At 41.5% G+C, this 15,428-nt stretch overlaps 1 protein-coding gene across 1 annotated transcript in view; it reads left to right on the top strand.

Annotated features, from left to right (window-relative positions):
* The first annotated feature begins 331 nt into the window (after positions 1-331).
* itga3b (integrin, alpha 3b) overlaps positions 332-15,428 on the top strand; it is a 167,225-nt gene continuing 152,128 nt past the window's right edge. Inside the window, exon 1 of the mRNA XM_041173596.1 lies at positions 332-618. Within this exon, the coding sequence (XP_041029530.1) occupies positions 434-618 (185 nt within the window). The 5' untranslated portion in view covers positions 332-433. The remainder of the gene's footprint in view (positions 619-15,428) is intronic.

The raw sequence follows: 15,428 nt of genomic DNA, 5'->3' as shown, positions 1-15,428 counted from the left end.
AATCTGATCCCAAGGCTATTACTGCACCGCCTATGTATAAACTTCTTATGTAAGGTTTAATTATCCCTGTTTGCAGATGTATCATATTGCCAACCAATTCATGAACTGGTGGGACCCACAAACGGAATTTAAAATCACGACCGTTTAAGTAACTTGACAAGAAAGTCAATCACCTACTTTCTTTGATCCTTTTGTTGATTTCCTGAAGAAAAGCAAGGTATACATTAATAGCGAGGATTTGGCATGACATCGCCGTTTTAAGATCTGCCAAGTGCTGAGTGTATGTGATTGTGTCCGGAAGGGAAGCCTCATCTATGCGCAGGTTGGTAGGGCAGGCGTGTACAGTACTACAGGGTGTGGAGGAGCTGGCGGGAGACTAGGGACTTGCAGTATCACTGTGGAACTGCAACTAACGCTTGCCTCTGCAATCGACATGGCGCCTTTTGCTGCTCGTCAGTTTGAGCCCCGGCTTCACCTTCTCCTATCAGCTGCTGTGGCAATCTGTTCCGCTTTTAACATCGATGTAAAGTATCCAATTATTAAAGAGGGACCATCCGGCAGCTACTTCGGATATTCGGTGGCTTTGCACCGGCAGTTGAAAGATCAGGATCGCTACCTGTAAGTGCTTTGTTGGGGATAGGAAAGGTTTACTTATGGCTGGTGCTAGGGATAATATTTTTTAACAGGAGATGAAATGTTGCAAAAAAGTGATCGGCCTGCAAAACCCGAGAGCTATTCTTTTTTTAAAAAAACTTAAATAAGGAATGTTATTGCCTGCGGGCTGAATCACCTTGGCGTGTTTTAACTTTCATTATAAAAGAATTTTACACATCCAAATACTTCTCTGCAGCAATTTCCACTGAAATGGAGTGTTTTGCTTTAGAAATGTAACTATAAAACCTTTTATTTCAAATATAAATGCTGAAATGTGTGTGGTGGTAAAATGCTTTAAACTAGGAATCGAATAAGCATCTGGTGATGGGAGTCTGAAGCGTAAGCCTGATTTCAACGGGTGGGTCTCGGTGGGTGCTGGGCTGTTCTAAAATTCCTTTTAAAGTTTTTAGTTTAAAACAAAATGGGGAAAAAAAAAACTTTTCAGCCCGATTAAGAAGCCGCCGCGTAGATCTGACACTGGGGGATTGTTTAAAGCGTGAACCCACATCATTTCATTATGGAATGTCTTTCCTTTCGTTAAACTTTTCATCTGAGGCATTTCCCCCAATGATCACACCTTGTATTAGGTCCTCGGACGTCCCACCCAGATCGCTGGGCTGAATAAACCGCTGAACCGACTTCAGTGCGGTCGCTGTTTTGAGGGAGAACGCGGTTTGTGTGGTTTTGTTTGACTTGCATCACGTTTGGGAGACACAACAAGCGAGCTGGATTTTCCCAAACAGTGTGTGTGTGTGGCGAGGAAGGTCCCCGGTGTAGTTTTAGTCATTAAAGAATTGCGGACTGTCTCTGAGCGGTGGCTGAGTCCGCATCACTATCATCGAGATCATTTAAACCCCGGAGCTCCCAGTTTCTGACATTTCGCTGATCTTTTCCCCCTTGTCTCTTTTGTGAAGAGGTGTGTTTGAGTTGCCGCAGGCTTTGAGGTAGTTAACGAGTCCGCCCGAACTCTGGAGGAAAGTGGATGGAGTTGTTTGTGTGATCTGCCGGAGGTTTTGTTAAACTCGCGCCCCCCCCCCCCCTTTCGGGGAGTAGGTGAGTGAGGTGTGGGTAGGACACCTGGTAAGGATTTGTTTTGCGGCTGTGCCGGGCATTGAGTCATACCAGCTCGAAGCCCATTAGTTTTGCTCCCCCATGTGACTGGGAGTGTTTGGCTTCACCAGGAGCTGCTTGTTTGCATAAGCTGTGCTCTGCTTTAATAGAAGGATAAAGAATTTATCAGCAAGGAATTCTTCTGTGGATTTTTCTGAGTGGGGGAAGGGAAGTGTTGCATATTTCTCTTCACAGGCGCTAGTTGTCGAACTTGGGACTCGAGTTTTCCTGCTCCAGTTTCACTGATCTACCTGAGATCACTACCTAAGTAGGCATGAAGACCTTTTAGAAGCGTTTGCTTCCATTTTTGACACAGGTCAATTTCGAAAGTGTAAACTTTTATTCTGTGCAATTCGAATTAAAAGTTGCACATCAGATTTACCTCACCACCCCCTCCCCTTCCCTTGGCATCATCCTACGGAGCTGAAAAATACATTGATCTAGATCAATCATTCACATCTTAGCAGGAGCACCTTGACCTACAACATTTTACATAGCGCCTTCATTCTAGTGAAGTGTCCTAAGGACCTTCACAGGACATTCTTTACCTTCTATGCTTACAAACTGCTGCCTTTCTCCCCTCAACTGTTTTTCCTTCCTTTCCTGAATGTCTGGACTCTGGTAATTTGTGTTACACAGTGTCAAGTGCCATCTGATGCCTCACTCGAGGGGCTGTTGCACAGGAACTTGGAGAACGAAAGATGACGGGGCATTCAACCATGAGGGCATCACAGTTGACTCCGATCCTTCTTTCACTCAATATCCACACTGGTACGTTTCTTTGAGGGCTTGATGGTAAACGAAGGAACCGAAACCAGACCTGTTCTGTCCCCCCTCTAAATTGGAGAGCTTGAGGCCAATTTCCATCCCAGCTGAGAGTGGGTAAACTCTGAAACTATCAGGAATTCATCCTTAGACCTTTCCTGTCTGGCTCAGGTACTCTGAGGAGAATCTTGCTGAGACAATGAGGAAACCCCAAGGTAGATTGTATTTGAAAATTGTGCTATATTTAAAATGACAAAGGTGCCAATGTCAGTGATATAATCGCTGCTACAGAACTACAAATAAACTGTTTTTCTGGCTGATGGTTTTGGTTCTAATGACCTTAGATGTGTATTTGTACTAAGTGTGGCACGTGTGTACATTTTTTTTCAATGAAAACTATTCTCGCCCTCACCTCCAATTTTCATCTTTCCCGTGGGCAGTGATTCATGATGGGCTCTGGTTACTTGCTGCTGGCAGTCTGTCAGTACTTCACCATGCAACTGGCCATCCTTTGTATGTGATTTAAAACAGGGAGTAACAACAGGTTGTTTGATAGTGGAAGATGTCACAGTCAAGTTTAACACTGCCCTCATCTGACATCCTTGCATGCATACTTTCCAACAATTGTCCAAATGCTGAAGGAGATTGTTCCCAGGCATACTAGCGTCCTTTTCGAAGCTATTGAGAGATGCAGATGTGTGTTTATGTTCTTTATTTACACACCTGGAGTCCTAGTTGGCTTCCACATAATGTTTCCACTTGCTGGGATCTGGAGAGCTCAGAGTGTCTGCTGGAACTAATTTGTGACCATCGCTCTGCAGTCTTGGCTTCCTATTTGGACCTAAGCTGAGCTTCCAACCTCCTATCCTCTTCCTCAACAAGGACATTTATTTCCACCTCCATAATTGTCTCTCTCCACCCCTGTCTCAGCTCCTCTTCTGAAATCCCTATAACAACAACTTGCACTAAAGGTGCTATATAAGTAGAATAAAATGTTCCGAAGTGTTTCGTTGGAAAATTATGAAACAAAATTTGACAGTGAGCCACATAAGGAGGGATTAGGTCAGATGACCAAAAGTTTGGTTAAAGAGGTAGGTTTTTAAAAAGCATTTTAAAAGAGGAAAGTAGGCTAGAGAGACAGATGGGTGCATGAATCGCTGAAAGCTAGTATATAGGTACAACAGGTAACAATGAAGGCAAATGGAACTTTAGCATTTATTGCTAAAGGAATAGAGTATAAAAATAGGGAAGTGTTGTTGCAACTGTACAAGGCATTGGTGAGGCCGCACTTGGAGTACTGTGCGCAGTTTTGGTCCCCTTACTTGAGGAAGGATGTAGTTGCTTTGGAGGCAGTTCAGAGGAGGTTCACGAGATTTATTCCAAAGATGCGGGGCTTGTCTTATGAGGCGAGATTGAACAGATTAGGCTGATACTCGCTAGAGTTTAGAAGGATGAGGGGAGATCTAATTGAGGTATATAAGATGCTAAAGGGGATAGACAAAGTAGACGTGGAGTGGATGTTTCCCCTTGTGGGGCATTTTAGAATGAGAGGTCATAGTTTTAGGCTAAGGAGTGGTAGATTTAAATCAAAGATGAGGAGGAATTAATTTTCTCAAAGGGTCGTGAATCTGTGGAATTCACTACCTCAGAGTGTAGTGGATGCCGGGAAGCTGAATAAATTTAAGGGGGAGATTGACAGATTTTTAATTGTAACGGGATGAAAGGTTATGGGGAAAGGGCAAGAAATTGGAGTTGAGGCTGAAATGAGATCAGCCATGATCGTATTGAATGGCGGGGCAGGCTCGAGGAGCTGAATTGCCTACTCCTGCTCCTAGTTCTTATGTAAAGAGGGTATTCCAGAGCTTAGGATCATGCCCTTTCTTCTGTTCCAATGCTCTCCTGACTGGCCTCTTAGTTTATAACCTCTGTAAACTTGAGATCATGCAAAATTCTGCCGCCCAGATCCTAACACGCACCATATCCTATCCTCTGTCATCCATACGCTCACTGACCGACATTGGCTCCCAGTCCAGCAATGCTTCAGTTTTAAAATTCTCACCCTTGTGTTCACATTCCTCTATGCCCTTGCCCTTCTTTTCTCTGTAATCTCCTCTAGCTCTACAGCCCTCCCAAGACTTCTGCGCTCCAGCAATTCAGACCTCTTGAGAATTCCTGATTTATATTTGCTTCACCATTGTTGGCTGTGCCTTCAGCTGCCTCAGCTCTAGCTCTGGAATACCCTCCCCCCACACATCTCCATTTTCCCACCTCTCTCTTCACCTGTTAGATGCTCCTTTAAAATGTACCTCTTTGAGCAAGCTGTTGGTCACCTGTCCTGATCCCTCCTTATATCCGTTGGTGTAACATTTTACCTGATGCATGCTTTGGGATTTAGCACTAAATAAATTAAAGGTGTTCTACCAAATTCTGCAGTCTTCCTTTATCTTAGTATCAGTAATTCACATCAGGTAGAAGTCTGCAACACAACCCCAGTCACTGGTAAGGTTCAAAAACTGCACATTTATATCATCTGGATTCTTAAGCTGGTGCTACAGAGGAGATTCTGAGCCAGCCACAACAAATAACTGATGCACATTCCTGTACCTTTCAGTTAGGTTAGACAGGTCAGTTAATACCCCCGGTGACTGACTAACTAGTGACATCATGGTGTATGGACCTAGGGTGCGGTGGGGGGTGTTGTGTACTAGGGGGGGAGTCACATTAACGTCTGGCCACCAAGACTCAGACTGAATACAGTGATTTCTAAGGTGGTTTGAAATTATAAAAAGGGGTCTTAAAATGTGTGCATTTGCTGACAAAGATGACTGCTTGATGAGTCTTGAACAATTACAGAATTGACTGTGTGCTGCCTGTTTAGCTGAGAAAAGTAAATAAAGTGTAGGAAGTATGTGAAAGTTTGTTTGTGGTCAGTCTGTGAAATGTAATTAAAGAGGCTGCATCACCAGCCCAATGTGCAAAACACAATCAGCAAGGTTTAGATATATCTTCCATTGTTTGTAAATTGCTTTGGGCTGGCTGAGGTAGTGAATGGAAGGTGCTATAGAAAAATGCAAATCTTATTTTTTTATATGGGACCAAATGAGGATTCTACTCTACACTCTGTAATGTAAAACCTCCTTTACTTGTCATAATGGAAAATTCCCATTCACGGATGATGAACATTCAAGAGTTGCCAAATTTTCATCTTGCAAATACCATGGACAAAATTGCAAGAAGTAAAACGGAACAAATATGATTTTGTTTTATTCATCAAGGATATGAACAGGGAACCGGAACTATTACATGGAGTTCTTCAGTTTGGAGTGCTGTTTTTGGGCTGCATGTTACAAAGCATGAGGGTTTGGGCAGATTAGATAGGGAAAAATTGTTCCCATTGGTGGAAGGATTGAGAAGAAGAGGATACAGATTTAATCAATTGGCAAAGAAAGGCAATGAAGTCATGAGGAGAAACTTTCTCAGTCAGCGAGTGGTTGGGCCAGGAATGCATTGCCTGAGAGTTTGTTGGAGGCAGGTTCACTCAAAGCACTTAAGAGGGAATTGGATTGTTATCTGAAATGGAAGTGTGTGTGGGCTATGGGGAGAAGGCGGGGGTATGGCACAGGTAAATTCAATTGCTTCTTTGGAGATCCAATGCAGCCACAGCGAGCTGAATGGCCTCATTCTGTGCTGTAACTATTGTGATTCTGTGAATTCTGACCATTAATAATTAGATGCACATTTTTTCAGGATTTTGCTAGTGTCTGGATCATATGCCACACTGCTGTCCACTTTTGGAAAAAGTGAAAATCATTGACCTTGAAGATGAAATAAAAAATTCTCAAGGCCTTGCGATAAATTCATCTTCTGTGAGGCTTTTTCCATTTGAAAATGTTGGTGTATATCAGGATGGCAGATAATAGGAATGAATATAGTGGAAGTTTCAATCTAATAACATGTAGCTTTCGAACAGATCATATCTTTGAAAGAAAACCTAAACATAAATCGTACAGAATTTGTAGCGACTCCGCAAGTGTTGCCATGTTGAATTCTAATTGTTCCTGTGCAGTTTAGATTTGCAGGGCTTTCCTTCAAAGCAGCATAAAACTTGTATTGCAATGTAAATGATGTTTCTAGCAGTATGCCACAACATCTTTCTACTTCAGAACTTAGAACCTTTTAAAATGATAAACTACCTGTATTTGAGGTATTCTGCTCTTAGGATAGTTCCGAGTTAAGTCCAACTCATCCCATAATGTTTCTGAGCTGTTTGATGATGCACAGACACATCATGATTTAATCGAATGTTGAGTTCCGGGGTTCTTAATTATTTGATAATTACAGGTGTTCTTTATGTATTGAATTTTCCTGCAGACTTTTGGTCTAAAAGGTCTAAGAAGGTCTTTCATCTGGGGCCAAATGGGGGTCCAGAGCCTAGACTTGTTGACAGCAGGACCAGTGCAGGGGTATTCCTGGAGATAGCCTCCTAATTGACTGTGTGCTGCAACTGAGAAATGCTGACAGCCATTGCAGGGCTGGAGACTCAGTAGCCACACTCGGAGAGGTGGTCCTCTGCTAAGGCAAGTCAGGGATGAAGAGGGCAGGTTCAACATGGAGGTGCCCTCGGAAAGGTACGTTTAAAATAAAAAAAATAAAGGGGCTAAGCAGGCAGTGCTTCTGATCAGATGGGAAACGCTTCTAGATGGCTCATTGGAACAGTGGGGAGGAGGGGTGGGGTGGGGGGGGTGGGGGGGGCTTCCCCTTCTGCCATGACCCTTCCTTTGGAGCATGGAATGTCTGGCTCCAATGGCCACTGGCTCCAAAACTCTTGCAGGGAGTCCACCTCCATGGAGCTGGTGACCTCCTCACGTGGTGGAGAGGCTACTCTGCTGCCAGCAAAATGCCTGTGGGTCATCTAAATCGCTCCTAATTAGAGCTTTAAATGTGGTCTGATCTGGGTCCCTGCCCATGTCTGGGAAACTTCCCCAGCAGCAGGAATATGTCCCTGCTATTTTCCTGCTCCCTCCACTACTTCCAAGCCCATTATCCCAGAGCCAGGAAAATTCTGGCTGCCATTTCTGGAACCCGCATAAGCTGATCGCATTTGCGTCAGATGATGACATTCTGATACCGCCACTGACATCATCTTCCTGATGACACTGTTGACAACACAAAGCAGTTAAAGTTGTTCAGATTTAAATAATTTCTGAAGATTTGATAATTCTTCAAAACCATGAAACCAAATGAGTTATTCGGGAAGATGTAGGGAAGCCAGGAGGAATTCCTTTACTCTGTGGCTAGACTGTGAAACTCGATATGACTTGGAGTAGTTGAAGCAAATAGTATTGATGTATTTAAGGGAAAGCTAGACAAACACATGCAGGAGAACTGAACAGAAGGATATAATGATAGGGTGAGATCAGCACTTCTCAAACTATTTTCCAATGTGACCCCATTTTAATACTCAAAGTAATACAATCTCTAGACACCAACAAAAAGAAAATAGCAATAAAGCACATAATTATTAAAGTTTGTGTATTATAAATCAACATGTTTCATAAAAACATGAAAATCTGTCTCTTAAAACACTTTGTAGAAATATTATTATTTTATGTACTCACCAGTCCATTACTTCCATCTGAGCCCCTCTAGCTCATGAACCTTGGTCAGGAAGCAGCAGAAGTGCAGGTTGAGGGTGTTGAGGTAGCTGATGTTGGAGCCAGGTCATTCTGCAGCACCAAGGTTGGACACTGACAGGCCACAGCTCAGCAGTGGCAGCATTGCTAATAGGTTCATGATTTGGGCCAGGCTCTGAGACTCGTGGCTCGGGGAGAAAGACCAAGAGGCAGCAGGGTAAGGGCAGGACTGCATGCAGCATAGGCTCGGTGCCTGTGTGGGGCGCAGTCCTGGAGCAGTGGGAGCCCGCAACCCCATTCGCTGTTTCTGCAACCCCAACTGGGGTCATGACCCACAGTTTGGGAACTGCTGGGTTAGATGGAGAAGGCCCCTGTCAAACGTAAACAGTGAATGGGCCAGTGGAACTGAATCGCTTGCTTGTGTCTGCACATAGTATGTAAAAAGCAAAAGAATTGTAGATGGTGGAAATATGAAACAAAAAAGGGTTCAATATTCAGATGGGCAGCTGAGTTTGTGATTGAGGACTGATGGTTGAAATGAGAGCTATTAATATTTAAACACAAGCTACTCTCTTGTGCTTCTCTCCTGTCTGCCTTTTCCCTTTTCCATTCCTTTCATTCTGTTCATTTTTAAGTGCTGCCTCCGCCCCTCCATATCTTCCAGTTCTGCCTGAAATGTTAACTCATATACCATCTTTCCACAGATACTGGGTGACCTGTTGAGTATTTCCTGCTTTTGTTCTTGTTTGAGGCTCCTGGGAGACATTTACAACTGAGTCATCTTTATGCAGTAAACACATTAAAATATACATTCTTCTCCTTATGTGCTATAATTTTGCCAGTTACATAAAGGCAAGTAATTGTTGAACCTCATCATTCAGACTGATGTACTTTTTCCAGTTGAAAGCAGATAACCATAACATTTTCTGGCACTTGTGTCGGCAATGTATTGCCTGGTAGTTATTTCAAGCTATGATTTGTACAAGTCCGTTGGCACCTTGTACTTTATTATAAAGGTGTCAAGTTTGTAATACATCACAGCTTGAAATAAATATTCATCTGCCTGCCTGTCTGGCCAGGACCCTGTTGGAGGGAGTACAATGTCACAACTGTCTGCTATACTTTTTCAAGCAGTTTTCTCTTCCCTGGGTGGGTAGACATTTCAAGCTATTTAAGGCAAGTGGATCCATTGCTACTGTACACCTTGGGCTAAACTTTTGCTAAGCTCCTCCAATGGCTACAATGGCAATTAACTTATTGAGTACGAAGTTATAGACCTTTGACTGAAGTTTTGATCTTTCTTTGTCTTGGTCTCTAATGTTGTCTGATTACACCTCTGTAGAACATCTTGGGACAATTTTTAGGCTGTTAAGGGTGCAATTTAAACACAAGTTGAACAAGTTCTAGGTCTAGTCAGTGTCATATCTGACCCCAAGCTGAGCTTTCAACCTTACATTCGCACTGCTACTAAAACTGCCTGTTGCCACCTTTGTAACGTCACCAACGCTGGTGTTGCCTCAGCTCCTGCTGTCGCTGCAACCCTTATCCATGCCTTTGCTACATCCAGACTTATAATTATAATACAGTCTTGGCCAGCCGCCCACGTTCTACCTTCTGTAAACTTGAGACCATCCAAAACTCTGCTGCCCTAATTTGTATCAAATTCCTTTCACCCATCACCCCTGTGCTGCCTAACCTACACTGGCTCCCAGTCAAGTAACATATTGATTTTAAAATTCTCATCCTTGTTTTCAAATGTTTCCATGCCCCTCCCTATCTAGAAGCTCCTCCAGCCCTACAACCCTCTGAGATATCTGTGCTCCTCTAATGGCAGCTTCTCTCACATCCCTAATTTTAATTGCACCACCATTGGTGGCTGCGCCTTCAGTTGCCTAGGCCCTAAGCTCTTGAATTCCTTCCCTACGCCTTTTTGCCTCTCTACCTCACTTTCCTCCTTTTAAGACACTCCATGAAACTTACCTTTCTGACCAAACTTTTGGTCATCTGATCTAATATCTCCTTATGTGGCTCAGTGACGTGTTTTAGAATATCTCTGTGAAGAAAGTTGGAATGTTAAAAGCATTATATAAATACAAGCCGTTGTTCTTGTCATCAACTGTGCTGAGTTAGCTAATCTCAGTCAGGGCAACAGCGGGGGTACTAAGATAGTATTCATTGTCCTCGCACATGGGAAGGGGAAAACAAATCGAAAGTTCCCACTTCCAATCACTAATACTCATGCTGGTAACTGAACACGTATGAAGAGAATCTGACTTTGCAATGCCTTCCATGCTAACTACAGCTCATTAAACCCCTACATGAACTGCACTGCAAAATGAGATGCCCCCTTCAGAGGAAGAAGGGAGAAAATGGGGGGTGGGGTGGGGTGCAGGGAAGTTAACTTCACAGCAACTCTGAGATCAAGCAATTGGATTTCTTATCATAAATACCTGTTCAGGGCCCCTGCTGGAAATCATTTTGTGACTAAAGTTCAAGGCTCTAAAATGCCAAAAAAGTATCATTTCTAATTGCTCTAAATCTTGATCTGCCCAGGTTCATGTTGGTCATTTGGAAAATTGATTGACAAACCTTCTGTTTGTTTACAAACATTCGATGCAATTACACAAATTGCATAAGAAAATGCATCGAATGCATGTGATAATGAGATTGTCATGAAAATGTTCTGTAGTTCATTCAGCTCTTCTGAATACTGATGTCAGTTTCCTTTTTAAGGCACTATTTGAAGATATGAGCTTCATTCTTCTTTAACATGCTGTACTTGCCCTGTAAGTGTTTGTTGCTAACTGCCTAAAATGGGCAAGTATTTTCTTCCTCAATGTTTGCACCCCTCAATCTGAACTTAAAAATGTAAAAACTTTAAAGGGGCAGAGTCCTTCCTTAACTTTGCTGACAGTAATGTCGTTCCTTCGTGATACTTCATCAGTCTATTGGTAAGAGAATGTTTTCAAGTGAAGAATAAAATGCAAATGTGTTGCCACCTGGTTGCCAGGGCTCACTCCATTCCTCAGGACTGTAGCTGCTTGGCTCTGTTTATTTTTCATTCTGATTGGTGTGAATGTCATTGGGCTTAAGATGTCTTCAGATGAACAGGATTCGTGGAATGAGTATCCATGAATGATCCATGAGTGATGTTTGGATAAGTTTGCACTGCATTATGCCTTGGGATTGCTGTAGCTCAAATGTTAGTGCAGGTTGTTCGGACTCAGTTTTGTGGACTCTTCTTGTGGGGGGGTCTCAGTTGATATTGTACATATGATCATCAATACAGTGATTTCACCTGTGCCTGGCATCACTTCATTTATTGCTATGTTAAATTGTTTCCATGGAAATCTAAGGAGCAGTCAGTGACCCTTTTCTAAAAGATCCATAATCTTGGAGATACTGTGAAATGAATTAAATTGAACATGGTTTACTTAACAAAAGTAATATTTAGTCTGTTGGAGGTTTAGCTTGATTAATAAAACTGTGGCTTGAAAGGACATAACTGACTATTACACGTTTCAAATTGTTGCTCTGGTTATATTAAGAGTTTATTATTTCAAATAAAGAGACAATGTTGGATCCAAGACTATAAAACCATATGCGGCAGACATTCCAAGAGGAGTTAAAATAGCTTTTGATGTGTGAAGGGGTCTTTTATATGATGTTTGTATTGCAGAGGGAGCTATAAAACTGCAGAGTAACAGCTGTTTTCCAGTGTGTATCTTGAGGTCCTGATGAAGTCATAAATAACGTGAGCTTGCATTTTATTATCCGAAGCTCCTAATTCTGTTCTGGCAATGTGCCACATTCAAAACCAGCTATTGTCCAGATTTTTGCTATGAGCTGAAAATATCACCATTTTAAACGCTTTGCTTAGTTTACATAACCAGTTTTCACTACGCTAGGTTATTTCAGAATGGTTCAGTTAGTTATAGCAACATGTTGACAAGTCAGTAGATGCTTCCCAAACTACTTGTCTATTTGGCAGCTTTCTCCTTTTTGTTCTTTTTTGTATTTTTTTTAAAGTCCATTTTGTATTACATTATTGGCTGGCTTCAAATTAGTAGCTGGCCTTTTCTAATTAAACTGAGATGTGTTTTTATGCTTCAACTTTTCTGAGCTTAAAATCTTCTTTGCCTGTACCTTGGTTTTATGAGTGGATGAAGCAATTGTAAGCTGCCTCATTCAACTCCCCAATTGGTACTTGCCAGAACATGTGTCAAGGTGTTTCTGGTTTGTGGTTAGGTTTGGGTTGATTTTGGGTTAAGTTGTAACATAAACAGTAGGTGGGAAATGGCATTCAGATCAATGGTAGTCATATTAAATTTGATCTGCATCATCTGCCCCTTGCTTTGCAATTTAAAAATGAGTCTGATCTTAGCTTGGAGATTGAAAAGAGAATACATGAGGGAGATTGAAAAGAGAATACATGAGGGAGATTGAAAAGAGAATACATGAGGGAGATTGAAAAGAGAATACATGAGGGAGATTGAAAAGAGAATACATGAAGGAGATTGAAAAGAGAATACATGAAGAACAAACCATTCAACGTGGTTTTGAGAGGAAAGCAACAGGCTTACAGTGTAAGATCAGCATGGGGATAGAGTTCAGGAAGGGAATCGTTTTGTCATTTTATTCACCTTGCGTCATTGCTTTTCCACGTTCATTCCCAACTTAAGCTCAGCTAATTCAAGACCTCCTGCAACCAAGAACACACTATTAACGTTCTTTTCTTTGGAGGGGAGGGGATTTAAAACTGAAACATAACAAAAACACCTACCATTTTGAATAAAATCTACTTTGCAAAAGCCCCAAAGTGCTTCAGAGTCGATCAAAAATGGATTTTGAACCAAAGAGATGTGAGGTGAGTTTCAACAGTCTTAAAGGAGCTGAGGGAGGAGAAGAGACAGTACAGTTCAGAGAGAAAATTTCAGAGTCTGGGGCTCTGATGACTGAAGGCACAACCACCAATGGAAGAGCAATGGGCGGCTAGAGACAGTCAGAAGAAAGGAGAGTTTTTAGAGGGGTAATGGCCTGAAAGAAGTTAGAATAGAGGAGGGGCGAGATAATGAATGGAATTTGCTCAATGATATTAAATGATCTTTTCGCTTGTAAAACAACATATAGAAATATAATTTTATTGGTAAAATTACATAACATTCTCTAATGAAAAGCTTTGAAACTGCAAATTTACTGCTACTGGTAGTTGTCTTTACAAAACATTTTAAAACAGTTCATTATAAAAGGATTTTACTGTTTCCACATGTGTAAAACCCTAAAATGCAGAATGTGTAAAGGGCATTAGTCCATCAAACTCACTGTACTGGGGCAAGTACCACTTGCAATTTTATAGAATTGTTGTAGTTTCCTTCAATTTATCAAAGGTAAATGAGAGGGAAAGTTTGTCAAGTGTTTTGCTGATGCAACATCAATCTTAAATACAATGTTATGGTACATTTAACCTGGTCTGTTTACATTCCACCGTGAGAGTGTGCAAGGTCCATGATAGGCCCAGAACTATTATGTTCTGTAACAGATTTTAGTATTTCTGCCTCTAAATATCGTCATTTTTCTAAAATCTCTTGGATAACAACCATTTCAACAGTTCTTTAAGCAGCCTTCAAAGAGGTGTTTAGGTTGCCTGTACTTTCAAGGATCAGCCAGCCATGGGGAAAAGGCTGTCTTACTTGTTGGCCTGAGGCTAGAAAAGGGCTCAGCCCATGCATGCAGCAGTCATGCTGACTTCTGAACAATGTTGATACCTGTTTTGCACCTGGAGAGATGGGGTGAATCCAGTGTAGTGGAGGAGCAAGTGTAAGAACTACTTAGAGATATCGAGTTGAAGAGAGATTTCAAAGCAGATGGAAAGCTTGATAAAAGGATCTTGAGAGCCCACAAACTATTAACTAGCTGTTAGAAAGCAGATGTCAGACAATATTTTAAACTTTTATGTTTTTCCTCCATAGCTGTCCTTGGCAGCTGTGAAGAGCTGCCAAAAGTTTTGGGCAGGCAAAATAATGGTTAATTGTAAAACTATTAGATCACAAGAACATAATGTCACAGTCAAAATTTGTACATTCTCTTACTGCCCATGATCAGTATCTTTTGTATGGAAAGAGGTGTGTAGTTCCCTACCCTTGGAGTGTGTATTCAATGTAAATAATTCAGCATCAAGCTTTTGTGAGCTTAACAATAAAGAAGCTTATTTATTCTCAAACACTCCAGATTAAACATTTCTCTCACTTGTTCTCACTCACTCATGCACAGACGCATACACACATGCAGATACAGATAAAGGTTATGCACTTTTACAGATTACGGTTATTTCAATCTCTAATTTATGATCACCGGTCTCTGATGTGAAAGACCTGTGGTCTTTTGAATGGATTCAATCATTTAAAGTTGAAGTGAAGGCCTTATTATCCAAGAGGTTTTAGAAAAACAGCAGATTGTGAGTTTCTTGTAGTAGAATATCTAGGAGGTTGGTTTTTCAGGTGAACTTCAAATTGGAACAGGTTGTGTATGCCTGATGTCTCGCAATTTTTCTGAGTCTGGTTCACAGACTAGCTAAACTGATGCTTCTGATGGTTTTAGTAGAACTGCCTGCACACAGCTCTTGGCTGATCTTTTAAGCAAGAGAATTTGGCTGTTTCCAAATGGCTTTTCACAATTTCAAGATGTTTTCCAAATAAGGTGTGGTGTTCTTATTGATTCTCCATCCTGTGTTGTCGTTTAACACCTGAGCTCCACCTGGTCCAGTTTGGATGGGGAAAGCCATCGTGATACAATGGGAGATGGATATTGGGTTTTGACCTTTCCCTTTATCCAACGTGAGGCATGTAGAGAGGTAATCTGATAGCTCCATAGTCTTTTGTGTTGGCCTATCCTTAAACAAAGAGATGTGTGAATTCCCCGGACAGCTATGGATGTCCATGTTTAATTAGCTATTCAACTGAGACTTGCTACTGCCTGTAGCCCAAATGCTAAAAGTCACATTATTTGCAGCAGCCACCTTAACAACTTGTTTCTGTCCAATTTTTAAAAGTATTGTCTGAAAGTTCATAATATGACATGGCGGTACTGGGCATGACAATATGAAAAATCAATGTTAAGAAAATCATGCTAATGTTTTTAGTACACAAACTCTCCCATTGTGGCAATTAACTGTACTGTGAATGTGCCCCAAGCTTTTTTGTCTCTTTAATGTCTGGAATAATTGAACAAATAAGTGAAACTTAGAAGCCCTTTTTAATAGAAAAAAAG

The sequence above is a fragment of the Carcharodon carcharias genome, chromosome 23 (assembly GCF_017639515.1).
Source record: "Carcharodon carcharias isolate sCarCar2 chromosome 23, sCarCar2.pri, whole genome shotgun sequence".
Lineage (NCBI taxonomy): Eukaryota > Metazoa > Chordata > Chondrichthyes > Lamniformes > Lamnidae > Carcharodon > Carcharodon carcharias.
This window is presented reverse-complemented; position numbering and strand designations above follow the sequence as displayed.